The sequence below is a fragment of the Synchiropus splendidus genome, chromosome 17 (assembly GCF_027744825.2).
Source record: "Synchiropus splendidus isolate RoL2022-P1 chromosome 17, RoL_Sspl_1.0, whole genome shotgun sequence".
NCBI classification, from domain to species: Eukaryota; Metazoa; Chordata; class Actinopteri; order Syngnathiformes; family Callionymidae; genus Synchiropus; species Synchiropus splendidus.
This window is the reverse complement of record NC_071350.1, coordinates 8,864,288-8,885,738: the sequence shown is the minus strand read 5'-3', so window position 1 is coordinate 8,885,738 and position 21,451 is coordinate 8,864,288. Positions and strand designations below refer to the sequence as shown.

The 21,451-nt window shown below is 42.1% G+C and overlaps 1 protein-coding gene across 4 annotated transcripts; it reads right to left on the bottom strand.

The window, feature by feature from the left end:
• Positions 1-278: 278 nt before the first annotated feature.
• On the bottom strand, positions 279-17,759 carry map6a (microtubule-associated protein 6a). 4 transcript variants are annotated; one of them, XM_053847925.1, is made up of 5 exons: positions 16,836-17,759; positions 9,269-9,482; positions 8,951-9,165; positions 6,209-6,319; positions 279-4,102 (listed from the first exon to the last, which is right to left on the bottom strand). In XM_053847925.1, exons 1-5 carry the CDS (start codon positions 17,543-17,545, stop codon positions 3,961-3,963), a joined length of 1,392 nt encoding a protein of 463 aa, XP_053703900.1. In that variant the 5' UTR covers positions 17,546-17,759; the 3' UTR covers positions 279-3,960. The 4 variants fall into 4 exon arrangements, with proteins under 4 accessions (XP_053703900.1, XP_053703901.1, XP_053703902.1 ...); XM_053847926.1 differs by lacking the exon at positions 6,209-6,319; XM_053847927.1 differs by lacking the exon at positions 6,209-6,319 and having other exon boundaries at positions 8,988-9,165.
• Between the last annotated feature and the right edge of the window lie 3,692 nt (positions 17,760-21,451).

The following is a 21,451-nucleotide window of genomic DNA, read 5'->3' as shown; positions in this document are numbered from 1 at the left end:
ATATATATATATATATATATATATATATATATATATATATATATATATATATATATATATATATAGGAACAAAATATTAAATAATTTAATGCAACATCTGTGCTACCAAAAATATTCGATGAAAGTAGGTAAATAAATATAAATGAATATAAATGTATGATATATATACATTTTAATTTATTTATATTTATTTACATGTATATCCTTTTTTTAATTAATGTTTTGGTAGTACAGATGTTGCATTAAATTATTTAATATTTTGTTCCAGTAATGAAACTATGAAAATATTCAATTTGAGGGAAGGTTGACATAAGACAAAAATGAATGGAAAAATCTGCTGCCATTCATAGGAACAGTTTTATTGTGTAAAACAAAAACAATAAGGAGATTCTTTAGAAAAATATAAGCCAAATAACAGGAAAAATACATCGTAAGGCGAGTGAAAAACAAGACACAACGGATTTAAAATGAGATGATGGGATTGTAAACAAAAAAAGTATGAATTAAATGTCACTAGAAATGATACAACTGAAGCTTCAGCTTTATTCAAAGTGAGCCAACGCTGACTGCACTTTGACATTGACTCCACAGCAGAGAACCCGATGAGCAAGATGGCGGCGTGCAGCCGAGAACAACATGTTTATCATGGCGTGGAAAACAGACATGGACGTCTGAGAGGGGAGGGGTCTTGTTCTCCCTCTGTGATGATCTGCAAACAAGCCAAGAGAGAGAATTTTGGGGGGCCTCATCTGACTCTGAAGAAGCCTTATAAATAGGCATCCCATAATAGCATCTCATAGTAAGAAGTCGTCCGCTGCATACTAAACACAGAGATGGTTCTCTCTTATGAGGGGGTCCCTGGAGATCTGTGGTGAGGGGATGGGTTACTACCATCTGGAGAGCTCCGCCTCCGAGCCATCCCATTCAGCCTGAAACCAGGCAACTCGTCTCCATGGCAACAGGGATGGAGGGGGAGCGCAGACATCAAAGCAAAGTTTGAAATTGTATTTTTGCCTTCAGTTCACTGTTGACCTGGTTAAAGTGATTTCACTGTTGAATTTGATTCTCAAAGATGTACAAAACAAAAGGGACGGAAAAGTGAGTTGCTTTTGTGCCTTTACTTATCTCACCTGTCATTCTAGTAATATTTATAATGGTACAGCAGAACATGGACCGTATGTGATGTCACCGCCTGCCCCTCTCCACATGGAGCTTGATTTTTTTTAAATTTTTTTTTATTGATTTCAGATCAGAGAACTGTTGACATTATACAACATTTGTAAAAGTACTGCACTATGTTATAAAATATAAATATTTTTATTCTAAATAAGGTTACTTTCATTTATCAGCTTCATTGTTGAGCATTTTAACAATTCAGCCATGAATCGACTTCTCCAGCAAAACCATTATAAATAGCTCCCTGTTTTTTTTAATATATAATAAAATTTAAAGAAGGAACGAATTCTTTTATTTAAGAGTATGTTATCATCCAACCCTTTCTAGAACAAATAATTTAAGATATGTTTAAGAACAAAGTGGTCTTCCCTGAGTGTGTGTTGCTGCTTTAGTTATACTTGTGGGGGCGTTTTTGCTGGTTTCAATTTGAGGTTCCAAATAACTAAGAGCCATGGTAAAGGTCAGCCAGTTGTTGCGGATGGTTAGGTTTAGTGTGAGAGCCTGGTGAAAGTCAATGAAATGTCCCCACAAGGATAGCGGTGCAAGAGAGAGTGTGTGTGTGTGAGGGTCACAGGCATTACTGAGGACCTCATAGTCCCACTGCTCATTACTAATTGAACACCCTGATGTGTGTTTCTGGGTCAAAGCTGGACCCCTCTGAGCACCTGAGGGGTGTAAAATGGATTACAGTCCTCTAAATGTGAGCCGAACCAGAGTCCCTCTTGAAATATGAGACGTCTCATTACTGGACCTTTGCTTCCACCAAGGAAGAATCATGGTTGCTGCTCTAAAATAGACTGACTGGGAGCCACGTCTGCGCTTCTGCAGCACGATAGTTGACTGTGATTTGCACTCACTTCCTGTTCAATTCTTTGAGTTTTAAATTATTTGTGAGTATCCCTCAAGGACGGATGACTGGATGATGGGGCGCGACAGCTCTGCGCCCCCTTCCCGAGTTCATGCTCACCAGAGGAGACTCGGCAGACGAACACATGAATCACAGAAATGGTCAGAACCAATATGAGCACCAGAATGAAGCGGGACAAGGAGACAACCTTTCTGACCACAACAAAACAACACATTTGTTTTTTGACTTTCTCCGCTTATCTTTTATAAAAAATGCCTTAGAGTTAATAAACAAAAAACCTGCATTTGTAATATGGGGCTAGAATGGGGGCAGCTTATATTGTCATTAAAAAAAAATACTGGCTGAAATAAAAAATAAAGGAATTGAAAAACGAAATATCGGCTGAAACATTTTTGTAGAAAACTAAAATGTACAAAAATTAAAAATAAGACTATATTTATTTTTTCACCCATAAATCTTTTTTTATTACTATATTCTTTTTTAAGCCAATATTCTTGTTTTCAATTCCTGTATTTTGTTTTTCAGCCAATATTGTTTTGTCAATGCCAATGTAAGACGGCCCCATTCTAGCCCCATATTGTAATAGCACTTCTTTGGACTGAAGATTCAGCCAGTCGTGTGATGTCCTGCTGCATCTGGGTTCAACTAGGTTATAAAATATGTAGTATAGTGAGTGAAATGGGAAAAACTCAATTACATTTTTGTTGAATCTGTACACATAGGTAGTGAACACTAAAGTTTTTTTAACTTATATTTTCCCTCCATCCGCTCAGTCCCATGAGTCTCCTTCATCATCTGTGTTTTTTGTTATGTCATCATATTTTACTATATAACAAGGTGCACCTGGAGCAGGTGCGCTGAACAATGTTTCCCTGAGAAAGACCATTTAAATGTGATTCAACTGCATTGTTTGTGACTGTTTTTTCTACTCGATTTATCAAAATGTATCTCTTCAAGTCCCAGCTCTATTAAAATATATTTCATGTTCGTGTGCTGCTGTAACAACAAAAAAAAATCCCAATTGTGGTGTTGTTTAAAACAACATACATTTAAAAAAAAATCTTATTTTAACCCTTTTTCTTATGGGGCCCATTTAGGGGCTGTGAAAGGGCCCCGTGTGGCCCCCAAACCGCACAATATTCTTGTAAATGCACAAGTTTAAATCAGAACAAAGCCCCTGAAGAACTGGGGACTCAATAGATTGACATATAAATTGAAACTTATACTCATATATTATGACCTAATGTGAAAAAATAAGTGACCCAGGTTTAGTGTAATGGACACCACTCTAGATCAGAACAGCATGTGTAACACGTAAACTATTGTTTCCTCCTGGTTTGCCACAACTATTGCCATCAGTTATTATTGCTGTGCTACGAGTGTGACCTCAGTTCACTTCTACATTTGAGCTCTGCCCCGGAGCTACTATGGCGGGGCCTTTACTGGTTCGATCGGTCCAGCAGCCATGACACAGGTGTCGAGTACAAGCAAAAAACGTGTTCATCTGAATCATGCAAAACTCAACCTAGAAGACAGCAGCCTCAGGTTAAAGCTGCGAGACAAAGCTTCAGGTCAGTGACTCAGAGCCTGAGACAAGACAGCCCTACTGTGTGCAACAAGCAGCTCCAAAACACACCCTTGGTCCCACAGGAAGAAACCAAAAGCAGCCTCCATGTTGTGCTTGTTTATTGACTCTACAGTACAGGTTGATTTGCACTTAGAAGCACTTGATGGTGTAACACTGAAACGAAACAGCAGAAAACAGCGATCGTAGCACCTTTGAGAAATCAAAATGACATGGTCTGCTGAGGTCTAAAACATGCTCGGTTCACCAATGAAGATGCCAAAATGTGTCTTGTTGTGCGCGTGGAATTCAAATACTAGCTATACACAGCGGCCGGACGAGACTGGCCCGGCTACTCAGTCAGATCGAGAGCAAATCGTACGACTCCGCCGCTCCGTCGTGGTTCACGTCTCTCCAGCAGTGGCTGTGGTTCTCCTCCAGCAGCACCCTGGGGATGATGATGACCGGGTCGGAGAACCTCGTCTTCAGAATCTCTAAGAGGCAGCACATGGTTAAGGTAAAGAGAGAGAGAGAGAGAAACACGTGATGAGCCTTCTCTTAGGCCAACAAACATCAGCATGAACACCCAGTGACTGCTCATTTCAGATAAGTGTTTTCCTTCTCAGCTCACATGATGAAAGGTTTTCACGGAATGAAACAATATGTTCTGAAGAGAAGAAATGGTTTGTAACAGTCTCGGAGGATAAGATGCTGCTGGTGTGTTCCACCTATACTGGGATCTCAAGGCTCTCCGGTGATCACGACATATTCTTCAAGTCAGTAAAGTCAACCAGACATGCAAAGGGTTTGACAAAGGCTGGCCTGAACATTTCTCTCTGGTGTTGCATACGACCAAACACATCATCCATTCTTCATTTCCTCAGCTGCTACCATATCATTGGTTGTCTTTCTCTGTAGTTTACTCTTTTAAATCAAAGGTTTCAGGGAGACGCTCTTGTCAGAATGAGTTCCCCCTGTATAACGCTAGTTTTAAGAGCTTTACATGCCGTAATTTCCAGACCATAGAGCGCACCGGAATATTAGCCAAACCCACTAAATTTAAGATGGAAAATAGATCTTGTTCATACATAAGCCGCACCAGTCTACAAGCTGTGGGTGCAGTGGTGCTGTCTGCACCGTAGAAAGGTCAGTGGTGCTTAAAAATGCATGAGAATCACTTCTAAACTACCTTTGAAAACAGGGTCCAGCATGGAGACTGACTCATAAAACACACCGGGCAACGTTCTGAACTTGAATCATGAACTCCTCACATCTTTTATTGAGATTAAAGTGCCCAAAACAGAACATGTTGAGCGCATTAATGTCAATAAAACGCCCTCAATTTCAGTTTGATGTGATGAGCCTCACTATATAGGCAGCATCTTTAGCCTGTAAAAATCCATATAATAGCCGTGTCACTGTATAAGCCGGAGGGTTCAGACCGCGAGAAAAAAGTAACTACTAAGAGTCCGGAAATTACGGTACTCCATCAAGTACTGCACTCTGTAAAAGGAAGGTTAAAGGCAAGTGTTATCATAAAGTGTTTCATTCTCCTCCCACATGACCCAATAAGCACTGTAACTACAAAGAAGCTTTTAAGAAGCAAGGCTTTGTTCTGCTCTATCAAGCCTAATGATCGAACCTGAGGATGCAGACAGCGCGACACTCTTCACCTATTATACGATTCATCCATTTCATTACTTGTTTACTTACTCATCCAGTCAATAGTGAACGCTCGCTCAACTCTCGTGGCTCTGCTTACTGTCAGTGCTTCAAGCGACACGGAATCCAATTCATCGATACTGTATCTTGTTGCATGAACAACACAGCACATGAATGACTGTACTACAGGAATATCTGAGGCCTTGTGATAATCTATGAGTCTGAACGCTTCAACAGATCCGCGCTTCAACTGTCGCCGATGTAAAGCTACCCCACACTGTTACAAACCATTTGTAAGGCTTTCAAAAAGACAGGCCTCTGGGATTCTATCGGCCTTTTTCCTCTGGCTCTGTGTTCCGATCAATACAGGGTTGAATAAATTTCCCCACTCCATTAGCCCCACTGAATGATGTCGCCAGTCTGCAGAGTCTCAGGGTGGTCTTGGAAAAACACCATTAAAGTGGCATCATGCACTTACACTTCCAATGAGAAGCTGCTTCCTTGACTTACACGGAGGACTGAACGTCCTACACTCAGATTGCAGGTCGGGACAGAGAACAGTGGCGGCATGCGTCCAAGACACATTTGAAATGAGGAAAGTGCATGAAACTTTTACCCACAAGCTAATTTAAGAATGCGATGGTTGTGAGTAAGCAGTCCTTTCCTCCCGGGGAGACAGTCAACACTCATGCTTCGAAGGATGACACCGGAGGGTCCCTTCAGCGGAGGAATCTAAAGGGTGTGACACTCAGTGACAGCAGGCAGGCGGACATCTCCATTCACCCCCCAAAGCGTCTGTCAAACTAACGTCCATATGGAAGAGAATGTGGCAAAGCAGAGAAGTCGTTGTTCACCGCCAAACTTAAAAGCGTACCACTTTCAAAGTAAATAAAAACTCAATGGGAACAGATGGATGCAGTCGGCTTCATCGGCGTTACCTGGGATCGGGAAGCGCACAGCCCCACAGGTGTTGCTTTAGCGTCTGCACCCAGCCAATATCTCGAATTGGCTGGCAGAGTTGAATGTAGTGGTACTGTTTTAGAACAACCCTTCGAATAAATCAGAATGTCACTCATTAGCACAAGACCAGTCGGACACAGCATCATCCAAACGTCCAAAACAGACAAACACATGCTGCTTGAGATCTGGAATGAGCTCCTGGGCATCCGTTGACATGCATGGTTCAGGTTCAGGGAATATATCAGACACTCGGTTGCAATATATTCTGCCGTCCTCGCATGCTGGGTCGGGAAGGGATGCCAGTGCTGATGCCAGAGGCACTTTAGGATAAGCATAGAAAGAGGTGCTGAGAGCAAAATTCTCTTCCATGTGGTGCAATCGCTAGGACACAGACTTGGGACAGAAGGGACAGATACCTGCAATCGGTTAGGCAGTCTGGTCAACAAAAAGAAGCGGGAAGCTTTTCTGCTTTTTGGTTTTTGTATTTATTTGTAATCATTAAATATGAGCAGGCAGATAGACACACAAGCACGTCACACTGTTTTTTTTTGTTTTAACCTTTTTGCCCAAGACACCATTTTCCGTACCATACTTTCTATCCTTATATGCCTAATAACAGATGAGATAGCACCGGGTGAGGCGGGCCGCCCGTTCAACACCCCCATCCCTTGCGTTACGTGACAAAGAGTCTCCAAATCAAAGGCTGCAAAATGCTAATGAGACATTCCCCATCGCAGATGGCGCTCAGCGTTGATGGACAGGGTGGAGTTGATGGCTGCCGTCGATCATGTGACGCAGTTGCCCACTCAGGAATGAAGTGGAGGAGAATAGTGAGGTGTTTGTGCGATGGGGAGGACGGAGCCTGAAGCTGTTCATTCTGGCTTCAAGATCAGCTGCGTTCACATTACCAGGCTAAAGTTCCTTTGATCTGTAGAGTCACTTTTGATGGAGATTTAATAGACGTCCAATAAAAACTGATAAGCATTTCATGTTACGCTCAAATTACACTTACGAGTCAGGCCGATCTTCTCACGCCCTGCCTGCACAAACCTCAACTGTCATCACGTGACTCCTCTTTACCAAACTTTTCATTGGAGCAACTTCAGTTCCTCTCTTTTTTGCTTCACTAACCGAACAACATTCACGCTAGCTCTTTCCCTCCATTGTCAAACATGCATTAACACAACACACAGACCAACTCGTCTGGAATAAGAGTTAGACTCTAAGTCTCATTTTAAAATCTTAGAGGCTAATTTTAGCATGTAGCATCTCTGTAGTTAGCGTCAAAATATGACTTCAGCTCACAGTACAATAAGCACAATAATTGCTATCTTCCAGTGCCGCGATAATGAATAGGAAGTACATCCGTTTTTGGAGTGTGTTACATAAAAAAACATTTAAAAAAAATGTAAAAATTATGCGTTAACAGCTCATGTGGGCCACAAAAATTACTTGAAAGGCCGGATTTGGCCCCCAGTCCTTGAGTTGGACACAGGATTAGCTCCATAGAAGAATGAATGCATCATTTTTTTTTTTAAAGCCAGAATTAAACAAGAAATACTCATCATTTTAAATCTGCATGAAAGTGAACTTTTGAATGGTAATGTGAGCCCAGCTGACACCTCCCTGTTTCAATGTCAACAAATGATGATCATTTACAGTTACAATACAACTTACTTTATAGTTTCTCAAACTTTAACTCCATCACAAGGCTTTTTGTTTAGTACTCCATATTTACGTCTCAAAAATAAACACGAGTTTGAACAGACTGAAAACAACGGTCAAAACAAAGCACAGAATTTGTGTACCTCCGACTCACTGAAGCAAACTTTTAACAACATCGATGCGTATATGTGGAAAAATAAACTTGAAATTCAATCAGAAAAGTGCATCACAACGTTTGTTCTTCTGGGTTTCACTTTAGACCCATATTTTATGATAATCTGCTTCTTTGATGCTGCTAACGCTCCTCTCATGTATGAGCCATCCACTCAGATTCTGAGAAACACTTCTCTAATGTCTACAGGATATGATCGAATTAAACATCCGAGGCTAATGTTATTAGCGTTATAATCCGTTCAGAGCATGGAAGTTGGACCCAGAGGAGGAGCGTTTAAAAGTAAGTCCTCAGTCCAATGTTGTTGAGCGGCGTCAACACCAGAGTCTGGATTACACACTTGCATCTTAGGCACACAGATGGAAGCCTGCAAACTCAAAGATGAGCATAAGCACAGACGACAGAGCAGGTGGATGACAAGCCATGGAATCAAAAGTCATGGATTTTATCAAAGATTTTCTGCTGAAACCATATCAAAGTGCCAATTTCATGAACAAAAGTACAGAGAGAGGAGATGAAATCCTTGATAAACTCAGCGAAGCAATCGGCAAGTCCATGAGTATGACTGTGGTCCATGCAGCAGGCGCCAGGCAGCGGGTCGCCATGGCAACCTGAGGATGGAGGCGAGCAGAGTGGGGGTGGTGGGCGGCATCAAGTAGAAGAAGAAAAAAAGATGCTCATACCCCTGTGTTACTGTAGTTGCCAATGTAAGCATAAAAGGAGGAGGGGCATGTTCCAACTCATCTTTTTTATTATTAATCTGAGAGGTAGCACGAGCGGAAAACAAAGGATGGAAACTAGGAGCGGAGAATTTTGCAGCCTCTGTGTTTTTATTCCCAGCAAAATAAGAAATCAATGGAGAAGTAGTGCTAAATGAGTTTACTCTTTTGCCTCAGCCAGTTTGTTGTTCATCTCTTTACTTTTCTCCTTGTCCCCCACCGCCGCTCGAGTCGCCGGCTGGTTCTCCGACGTGGTCTTCTTGGAGCCTCTCTGCGCTGAGCCCTGCTTGTCTCTGGCTTTCTTCAGCGGCTTGCTCTGGCCTGCGGCTGGAGCTCCAGACCTTTTGGGTTTAGAGCGAGGGACACTATACCTGTCCACCTGAAGATGTCGGACAGCGAACATGAGTGCGGCTGTCCAGTACTGGACCCACCAGGAGAATCTCCCCATGAGACGCGATGTTCGTAAGAAGCGGCCGACTCACCTGTTTGATGGGTTCGATGTAGGGCTCGCTGTACAGGCTCCGTATCCTCCTCCTCTCCAGGGCTTTGTTGTCAGCTGGCTGCAGCGGAGCTTGACCCTTGAAAGTTGCACTGTAGCTGGTCTCCAGGTTGGTCTTTTCATCCGGGGGAAGGTACTGGGACCTGGCCCGGATCATCTTTGCAGGCTTGACGTCTCTGTAAGCTTTGAATTCGGTTCTGTTGAGAAGAAAACACACACCTGTCAGCACTTTAAGGAAACCTTTATTTTAAACCTTTCTCATGCCACAAATGAAATACATGGTAGGACCCCTCAGTTGTAAACAACCACAGGCCAATTTCTGAATGTGTAGTGGATAGATTTTAAGATTTAATGGAGGAAAATGTTTGGTCCCAGGCAAGTTTCAGTGAGGGACAAAATACTGTGACTGAAGCTGTCGATGATGTCATCACAGCACCTGATCAGACTGTAGTCTGGTTCTCCAGTTAAGCTGACAGCTAACTCTCCCTCTTCCATTATTTAGATCAAAAAAGATGTGCACCTGGGCTCAATATTAGGACCTCTGCTATTCACCTTCTACCTCATTCACTGGAGTGATTGTCACTTAAATGCAGATGTCATAAGGACCTTATATTTTGCCGGAGCCAGAGACTCATTTCGATCTTTACTTTGAACTCATTTTTGGTGTTGGTTCTGCATTTTGAGTTCTGCAGCCTTGAACAGTTATTTCAATATGATCTGCCGATCAAAAGCCAACAAAAGCAAACAGATGCTTTTGTTCAGGGATTGTTTTCACTACACAATGGCCAGAGTTTCCACTACTCTGAATGTACTTGAAATTCTTATGAAATTTTAATTCTTATACAAACATTTTCAAGACATTAAAAGAGCTTTAGTTTAAGTAAGGTGAAAACTTGAATATAGCCACCATCATGATTTATTGTGCCATTGTCAAACTGATGCAAAATAAACAATATTTTGTTGTTTAAATGTATGTATGGCTCCATCATTTGAGTCAGTAATTTTTTTAACCCAATCCCACCCCTAATTATAAGGCGTTTTAGAGAACCCTCATCTTCATTGGACGTCCGTTGAGAGTGTTTGTGTCCATCCCAGTGGAGTGTTTCAGTGTGCTAACACATCATGTGGAGCTCTCATGTGAAAACACAGCAGTTGTAATGAAGGTCAACACCATTGCCTCGAAATGACCCGTCAAACAATGCGTCTGCCAGTGGGCGCCCAAATCATTTTCCACCATCAACACTCACTGATCAATGAAATGGCAGTGGGAATAGAAAGCAGTCAGCGTCTTCCACTGGAGTTGTGTGGTCCACCATAGCACATTCTGGTGGAATGTGCTACATGATGAAGGCACTACTGTGTCTTATAGTTCCGCTGGTGTATAGTTCAGTGGTCCTAATGGATAAACAGGCAGCTGTGTATCTGGTTGGCAGTTGATACAGATGATACCTGTCAGTCATCCCCCCATGGGTCAGCGTTGTCCTGAGCACAGCAAGTGACGCAACTCTAATGCTCAGAGAAACATCTCAAGGCTATATTAAGCAACACCACTCGGGCAGGAGAGAGACGCGAGGACGGTCGATCTAGCAGGAGAGGAATCGACGCAACTAAAGGAAGCATCAAGAGAGACTTTGATGACTTGTAATAAGTGTGGATGTTGGCCCAAGGTTACCACGAGAAACACATGTGGAAGAGGGGACACAATCAGATATTGTATATTGTCAGAGTATTTGGTTTTTCAGTCTAATAGTGGAAGCAGCCGATGCCATTTAAAGCTCACCAATATGGATGCTGGTTATGGACTCGAGGGTCAACCATTTAAACATATACTTCTTGACTTTCTACATATATTTTATGAAGTTATTAGATTCATTTATGTTTTTTTTTTTTTTACCAATCCTCACCTACAAAAATGTAACTCAGAATCATGTTGGATGTGGATGTTTTTCAACCTTTTTCAAGGCATGGCACCCTTCGTTCATTGAAAAAATCCCGAGGCTCACCACCAAAGCAACCTCGTCCCTATTCATTTGTGAAAAACTGTTGCTGCTGCTGACACTCAGTTGTTATTTTGGAGTGGTATTTGCAAAACAAATTGTAGAAAATATATTTGTTTCAAATGTGTCCAGAAAGGGGCGAGCAACATGGCAAAATATACCATAATAATTCATTTATTTACTTACTTTAAATAACTGATACGATTTTATTACTTCTCTTTTGCATGATTTTATTTTACTTTTGAGTTTCCGGACAAAACCTTAGCATTCTTTGCCTGAAACCACCAAGCAAACTTTGACAGTCCATGAGTATCAATACAGTTTTGAAGTGAGACGTCATGTTAGCTCTGCGGTGCAGACAGTCTTTGGCGTTGCGGGTCCAACAAGGATCACTCCCTCCCTCATCCTGTCATGAAATTAGAGGCGCATCAGGTTTAAAAACAGCTAGAAGTTGCGAATCAGGACCTAGTTTGTGACGAGCCGAGAAGCTAATGTGTGCTATAAACCTTACTAGCGTGATTTAATCTTCATCATAAATGAATGAACACTCGGGCCGTGATTCTGGTTCATGAAAGAGTGTCTCGATTGCTGAGTCGTCATATCTCTCAGTGAAGCACCAGTGAAATCACAAAGCACGGTTGCATAACAGGACCAAAGTTCACTTCCAGTACTTGGATGGGAGAAGAAGCTACAGTGCACTGCAGACAGGTTACACAACAGCGTTCAAGGCCACGAGCATAAAGGACCCGCATGACACCAGGGGGAGCGTGTATGCGTGCGGGCCTGAGATAGAGACAGATTGTCAGCACAGACAGGGTCCACAGTGTTGATACACTGGTCATTACAGTAACATGGAAGCTGCTCCTACAAGGGTGAGTGTGTGGTTGCTACACAAGTGTCATCATGTACTTGGTACACAGTCAATGAGAACAGACCACTGCTCACACATGCTGCAGCCAATAACCAAACAAAGCTTCAGCTGACCTGTCCAACCCAGTGCCATGAACTTATTGCATTAAATATGAGAATAATACTCTATATTTCAGTTGCCAGTAACGTTTGCTATTTTGTCAATGACCCATCAGGGTTGCCAGATCAAGTCATCCTCCTCCACCTGAACCTCTTTATCATCCTCCCTTGTCACACACGTTGTCCTTATGTCCTGATTCACTGCATTCACTCCTTTCACCTGGCAGCTCCATTTCAAGCACTTTTCAACTTGAAAACATCACTTACTCATTCACATTCACTTTATACCCCAGCTATCATGCATATACTTTGCTGATACGACTTGCTGTGTGTACTGAGATTCCGGTCAGCTGACCCAGCTGCCCCGCTGTGGTGAGGAGCACGTGCACAGAAAGCACTGGCACTGACAGGAGTGGACGTGAGCCAAGTACAGCACTGCAGAGCTGCATGCAACCAAGATCTAACATGGCACAATCTGGCTGCCCTCGCCCAGTGTGGAGCCACGGAACAACAAAATAATTCACTGCGAGTCTGCGGAATGAACTTGGTGGGAAGTGAAGGCAGCGACAGGGTCAGTGATGAAATCAGAAAAATAGTTCTTCACACAACACTGCAACTTATTTATTTTTCTACTCTTTTCACAGCTCCTCAGAACTTGTTTTTCTCTTCAACTGGCGATCAGTTGAGAACAAATCTCTCTTTGGGTAGGACATTCCAGGAGACAGCCAAGAGAGAAATAAAAGCATGAGCTCTGCACTGAGACTCTGCTACATGACTCAGCTTCTCCTCTTCTATGAGAAGCACAGTTTTTTTTTTGTCTATGGAAGCCCTTCTCACTTCTGTTGATGTAACCATTATAAAATAGTTCAGGAAATACAGGCTCATCATTTTAAATCTGTTTTTCTCAAACCTGTCGCACCATTTATCTTAAGTGTGGACTTAATATCTGCAAAACTGTCAGTCTATTCCATTCTCCCTGTGATATTCCTGCACAGCAAATTGTTTGCAGTATTATTTTCTTTGTATCTTAGTCATTTTACTCACTTGCCAAAGTGTTTTAACGGTTATTGAATCAATAATCTCTTGACATTGAATCACTTATGATATATATATATACACACACAGTGGTACCTCGGTTTTCAAACGTCCCGGACTTCGAACAAATCGGAGTTTGAATAAAAATTTAGAGATCTTTTTGCTTCTGATTTCAAACAACGCCCCCGAAAAAAGCCAGAAAGAAAGAAAAATCATCATGTGCACGGACCGATCAGCTGACCCACGGCGTGCTTTGTTATTGTGTATAACGCAGCCTCTGTATGCAGACGTGTCCCGTTAGCTACATTTACTGTTTTTTCTTCATATTGAGGTGTAAAACCTTTCCTGTCTCCGCACTGGACCGTGGTAGAGTGTCACAGGGGAGGTGCTCGCTCTCCACACCTGCGAGGCTGGAGCGCTCACTCCAGGGTTTGATGTCCTGTTGTGGGCTGGAGCTGGGACAGGGATGAGGCGAGTCTGGGACAGAGCTAAGTGACTTGGTTTATGACTTTGTCACAGCCAAACTGCACAGAAGCGCACATTCAGAGCTGGACACGCACCGGGCACCTCTTCACTTCTGGAGAGACCTCACTCACTCGGCAACCCCTCCCACATGCAGCGGCCACACACATCGAGGAACAGCCACCTGCAGCAGACACTCTACATTCACTCCTACAAAAGACTATTTTAAGGCTTGGAACGCATTATTTCTTTTTCCATTCATTGTAATGGGAAAAATTGATCCAGATTTCGAACAAATAGCTTCTCGAACGGCCGTCTGGAATGGATTGTGGTCATGAACTGAGGTACCACTGTATATCTTTTTTTTTACTTCCTCTAAAACTACTGAATATCTCTTGCAATCCTTTTTCCAGTCGACACACTTGTGGTAAAACCTTGGAACCTCATTTGAATGAGACTCTACAGGCTTCCGTTAATGAAAAGAGCACATTACAAATGCGTTTATCACATTTCACATCTGATTATGGCTGGTATGAGATGAAAAACAGACCCGTTTGGGTTGCTAAGCTGCCATCTGAGGAGGAGGGCGACAATGATGTGCTACTATTCAGACTACATGAAGTGAATAATGGATGACGGGGGCGGAAAACTGGGTCTTGTAGTAGTTGGAGATTCTCAGCAGATGTTAATTCTTAATCAATGCATCTGGTTTTGATCAGGAACTGATTTAGCAAGATTTCAACAATGTCTATTTTTGAGGTGTCACGGATGGTTTGGATGGAGCGGAACACAAAGTACCCGTCTGCAGCATCATGTGTAATTAGGTTACACGTCCTTACATAATTCATTCACTTCCTGAATACGAGCAGAGACACATTTTTGTGAATTTACCATCAGCAGTTATGATGAAATGAGATTAAATGGGTTATGTAAGGAGGTTTTCTGTTCTGTTTCATGAAATAAAATGAGATTGTAACATTGCATTTAAGCAGGTAGTAAAAGAATAAAATAAAATCAGCACCATTTTTCCAGTTTGGATGAACTCATGCTCCACAGTTTAGTCAGCGTTTCTCAGACATCAGTATTTGTCGGGAAGAGCCAGGCATTGCCGGCCCTTTAAGAGGATCAACTCTAAATCCGTCAAAATCCACTGCCCTTTTTTGCAGTTTTCTTGCAGTAAATATGGGTGGGAAACAGCATTGTGTTGATCTGTTTTCAAGTGTTAAGATAAAGGATGGGCTACATTAAACGCTCACAGTTCTCAAGCCATGAAAAAAGCACAGATCCGCACGAAAAGACGGCCTCTTGATTCTGAACTCAGTGACCCAGCAGCACCTGCCTCTCTCACTGCCAGCGATGAAGATGCTCCCTCATCCCTTATTGTGTGTTTGGCAGGTTGTATCGTTCAGGATGCACAGGTTGCCAGCAACACTTGAGAGAACAGTTTAAACAGAACAGAAGAAATGCTGTGTTCTTGATCTTTATAATGGGATTCAAAGGTCTGACATGTGCTCTCATGGTAAGAAGATTACATCATATTGCAAATGTTGATCCCTGACAGCATCATCGGTTCATGACCTTCACTAGCTCTTACTGATATGAGCGGCAACCAGCAACTTTGAATCTGAGGCAGTGATTTATTTAAGGACGAGCTAGTCTTCAAGCAAGTGCACATGCTGCTGGGAGAGTTAGTATTGCCCTAAATACTCTGGAAAACATGACAGATACAGTTTTCTATTAAAGTATATCCTTCATGATACACTGCGGTGGGGGATATTAATCTGGTAACCTCGATCAGATTATCTCTCATCATTACTGTGATGGCAAAGGCTCGAGGAAAAACTTCCTGTCTCATGTCTCACGCTCAGTCATGACCAAAAACAAGATTTTCTCCTCTTTTTAGTGCATTTTGCATACATTTTTTAGCAGTAAGAAATATATTGGTAAAATATCTAATGTCTTAATCTCTGCTCTATTTCATCTCTTACTAGGATTAACAAGAAAAAATGTATTTGCATTTCCACACAGCGATCGAGGTTGTGAAGCGCGAGCCGCTTTGAACCGACTCACACAATAATTGGGTGTGCATCAGTCTGAAAAGTAGCACAAATGTATTTTTAGTATTGTCTAACTCGTGTGTGCACTTGCTACTGTACACACCCCAGCTGCATCATCAGATCACAGCTGACCTGCTTTGGGAATTTGCTAGTAGCGGTGAAGACAGAAGGTGACTGGGCTTCTGGTTGTGCCTGTTCACAACTTTGATGTCATGTGGCCCCCGGCTGCACTGTGATGATGGACAGCAACACTGACACGTCAGCCCAGCGGCCAGCAAATGGATCCAGTACGACTTGGCAAACCCGATAATGGTAACATCGAATTAAGCATCAAAAGCAAATGGAATTTCAGGGCACCCGTGATTATGCATTTTGCTCGGAGTGGCTCGCGCAGGAAGGTCTGTAATAGCTAGTCAACAATGCAGCGCCCGAATCTCCAGGGCAGTGTCAAAATAAAATAATAAAATCTTGACATTTGCAAATCCCTACATGCCATTAAACTAAAAGACCAAAGGGCTTTTTCAGATGTAAACACACCCTGACATACCGAACAGCAGGACAACAAATTGCCTCTCATGAATAGCTGGTTTAGTGTCTCAACCTTTTTTGCCTTGTCAGTGATGACAAAGGGAAATCCAAATTAATGTTGGTTATAACTCAGTTTCAGGATCTTAAAGCATGTTTTAATGCACTTTCAAAAGAAGGAAAAGTGCATTAAAACACATTTCCTTTTTTTCAAATAAAGGGCGTTGTTTCCATGTCCAGCTATGTGAAAGCTGCATCGTTTTTAATGGTGACTTTTCAGTTGTGAATCTTTTTAAAGCTTTCAATAACAGACCTTACAACAGGAGCTCCTTCGGTCAGTGTTTTTAAGTGAATAACAACCAATGCATCCTCTCATAAAACACCATAGAAAAAGGCTGATTATAGGTTTATCTGTCTGTTTAACAGAACTATTCACACCTTGGACGATAAACAGCATCACGTGTAGGATGCGGATGGACATCAGCACCGGATGTGATTGACTCACTTGTAGGAACTTCCTGTTGAGATTTCCTGTTTGATCTGTCTGTTGACCGCGTCCGCCGGCCTCCCTCGCACCTCTCCCTCCTTCAGGAGCACCTTCTTCTCCCCCTCGGTCTTGGTGCTCCTCTTTTTCCGGTCCTGGAGCAGGTCTTTCTCCTGCACTTTGTCAGCGATGGCGCTCTTTTCCACGCCGCTGTCCGCCGGCGCCGCGTGCGCCGCGCGCTGCTTCGCGTGCCTGGACCGGTCCAGCGCCCGGTCGTCACCCGCAGTTATCGTCGCAGGCGGTTTGGGTATCCAGGGGTGGTCGTACCGTTTCGGTATCGGCCAAGGCTTGTAGTCCTTCATGTACTGGGTCTCGGTGTTAAACGGCGTGTCTGGTTCGTGGTACTGGTTCTTGGGTTTACAGCTCGGCTCCGGGCGAACTCTCCAGTGTTTAAAGTCCTCGCGCATCACCGAGCTGCACACGCGCTCCTCTGACACGCACCTGCGGGGCGTGCGGCTCGCCGTCTTGCTGCGGTGTCCCGCACGAGACGGCTGCGTCTCTATGGCGACCCGCGCCTGCGAGGGATGGAGAGGCGGCTGCAGCTGGACGTGCTGCATCTCTGACGCGTCCGTGTACTTGGTGAACACCAGCGGAACCGCGATGTCCGCCTTGTCCAGCTGCGTCCAGAAGCGGGCCATGCAGCACGCGCGGCTGATACAAGGCCAAGCCATGTCAAACCCAAATGTGCTCCACTATGAAACGGCTCAAGATGGGCCTTCCCGCTCGGATGATCCCGGTGCTAAATGCTGTTCATCAACAAGCCCATGCTACTCCTCTCAAGCCTTGATGCAAGTGTATTTCAGAGCTCTGGGTCCAGTTCTTCAGCAGTCGCCCTCGGTGTCCGCTCCGTCCTGCGCGTCTACTACATCGCTCCAGCACACAGCAGCACTGCGAGCAAAAACAGCCCCGCCCTCACAGCATCCCGGAGTGGAGGAGTCAAGCTGGAGACGGTGAACCAGCGACATCCGACTCATAAAAAAAATACATCAGTACTGTAACCAGCGACATCCGCCTCATAGAAAAAATACATCAGTACTGTAACCAGCGACATCCGACTCATAAAAAAATACATCAGTACTGTAACCAGCGACATCCGACTCATAAAGAAAATACATCAGTACTGTAACCAGCGACATCCGACTCATAAAAAAATACATCAGTACTGTAACCAGCGACATCCGACTCATAAAAAAATACATCAGTACTGTAACCAGCGACATCCGACTGATAAAAAAATACATCAGTACTGTAACCAGCGACATCCGACTCATAGAAAAATATATCATTACTGTAACCAGCGACATCCGACTCATAAAAAAATACATCAGTACTGTAACCAGCGACATTCGACTCATAAAAAAATACATCAGTACTGTAACCAGCGACATCCGACTCATAAAAAAAATACATCAGTACTGTAACCAGCGACATCCGACTCATAAAAAAATACATCAGTACTGTAACCAGCGACATCCGACTCATAAAAAAATACATCAGTACTGTAACCAGCGACATCCGACTCATAGAAAAATACATCAGTACTGTAACCAGCGACATCCGACTCACAAAGAAAATACATCAGTACTGTAACCAGCGATATCCGACTCATAAAAAAATACATCAGTACTGTAACCAGCGACATCCGACTCATAAAAAAATACATCAGTACTGTAACCAGCGATATCCGACTCATAAAAAAATACATCAGTACTGTAACCAGCGACATCCGACTCATAAAAAAATACATCAGTACTGTAACCAGCGACATCCGACTCATAAAAAAATACATCAGTACTGTAACCAGCGACATCCGACTCATAAAAAAATACATCAGTACTGTAACCAGCGACATCCGACTCATAGAAAAAATACATCAGTACTGTAACCAGCGACATCCGACTCATAAAAAAATACATCAGTACTGTAACCAGCGACATCCGACTCATAGAAAAATACATCAGTACTGTAACCAGCGACATCCGACTCATAAAAAAAATACATTAGTACTGTAACCAGCGACATCCGACTCATAGAAAAATACATCAGTACTGTAACCAGCGACATCCGACTCATAAAAAAATACATCAGTACTGTAACCAGCGACATCCGACTCATAGAAAAATACATCAGTACTGTAACCAGCGACATCCGACTCATAAAGAAAATACATCAGTACTGTAACCAGCGATATCCGACTCATAAAAAAATACATCAGTACTGTAACCAGCGACATCCGACTCATAAAAAAATACATCAGTACTGTAACCAGCGATATCCGACTCATAAAAAAATACATCAGTACTGTAACCAGCGACATCCGACTCATAAAAAAATACATCAGTACTGTAACCAGCGACATCCGACTCATAAAAAAATACATCAGTACTGTAACCAGCGACATCCGACTCATAGAAAAAATACATCAGTACTGTAACCAGCGACATCCGACTCATAAAAAAATACATCAGTACTGTAACCAGCGACATCCGACTCATAGAAAAATACATCAGTACTGTAACCAGCGACATCCGACTCATAAAAAAAATACATCAGTACTGTAACCAGCGACATCCGACTCATAGAAAAATACATCAGTACTGTAACCAGCGACATCCGACTCATAAAAAAATACATCAGTACTGTAACCAGCGACATCCGACTCATAAAAAAATACATCAGTACTGTAACCAGCGATATCCGACTCATAGAAAAAATACATCAGTACTGTAACCAGCGACATCCGACTCATAGAAAAATACATCAGTACTGTAACCAGCGACATCCGACTCATAGAAAAAATACATCAGTACTGTAACCAGCGACATCCGACTCATAAAGAAAATACATCAGTACTGTAACCAGCGACATCCGACTCATAGAAAAATACATCAGTACTGTAACCAGCGACATCCGACTCATAAAGAAAATACATCAGTACTGTAACCAGCGATATCCGACTCATAAAAAAATACATCAGTACTGTAACCAGCGACATCCGACTCATAAAAAAATACATCAGTACTGTAACCAGCGATATCCGACTCATAAAAAAATACATCAGTACTGTAACCAGCGACATCCGACTCATAAAAAAATACATCAGTACTGTAACCAGCGACATCCGACTCATAAAAAAATACATCAGTACTGTAACCAGCGACATCCGACTCATAGAAAAAATACATCAGTACTGTAACCAGCGACATCCGACTCATAAAAAAATACATCAGTACTGTAACCAGCGACATCCGACTCATAGAAAAATACATCAGTACTGTAACCAGCGACATCCGACTCATAAAAAAAATACATCAGTAGTGTAACCAGCGACATCCGACTCATAGAAAAATACATCAGTACTGTAACCAGCGACATCCGACTCATAAAAAAATACATCAGTACTGTAACCAGCGACATCCGACTCATAAAAAAATACATCAGTACTGTAACCAGCGATATCCGACTCATAGAAAAAATACATCAGTACTGTAACCAGCGACATCCGACTCATAGAAAAATACATCAGTACTGTAACCAGCGACATCCGACTCATAGAAAAAATACATCAGTACTGTAACCAGCGACATCCGACTCATAGAAAAATACATCAGTACTGTAACCAGCGATATCCGACTCATAAAAAAATACATCAGTACTGTAACCAGCGACATCCGACTCATAGAAAAATACATCAGTACTGTAACCAGCGACATCCGACTCATAAAAAAAATACATCAGTACTGTAACCAGCGACATCCGACTCATAAAAAAATACATCAGTACTTTAACCAGCGACATCCGACTCATTAAAAAAAATACATCAGTACTGTAACCAGCGACATCCGACTCATAAAAAAATACATCAGTACTGTAACCAGCGACATCCGACTCATAAAAAAAAAAAAAAAATACAATATTAATGTTGTGAATGTCATGTTTGTTTTACCCTCCTAAACTGTTATATGAATCCAATGTCTGGTGATTTTTTATTTTAATTTTTATTTATTTGTTTGTGCCACTTCATATACATCTATCTCCAAAAAGTACAATTGCTCACGGACACTATTACGACACTATTCACAATACTTTTCATAACTATTAGCATTATCGCCATCACCTCAACAAATTAATTGTCATTTGTAATAATTATTATACTACTCATTTTTAATAATATACCTACATGCATCTTCATTTAAACCACCACTTTTTTTTCAGCCATAAACGAGGACTTGATGGGAAAATGAGACAATATTGCGGGGAAAAGCGTGTCATTTTTTGGGGGGCATATACAAAATAAATATATATTATATAAAAAAATATATAATATACATATACAAAAGAAAAATAATAATGCACAATAAGAAAGAGAGGAAACTTTTTTTTAAAAGTGTGAACAAAAAGGATAAAAATATATTCTCTTACATACTGTATATATCTATATAGATATAGATATAATACACAAATAGGTCAAATATGTAAATTGGAAACGTGTAAAATATACTGACATCTAGTGGTGGTGTTGTATATTGCAATTTGAGTTAAGCAAGTGAGAGTTATTAGAGCCCAATATACCAGCT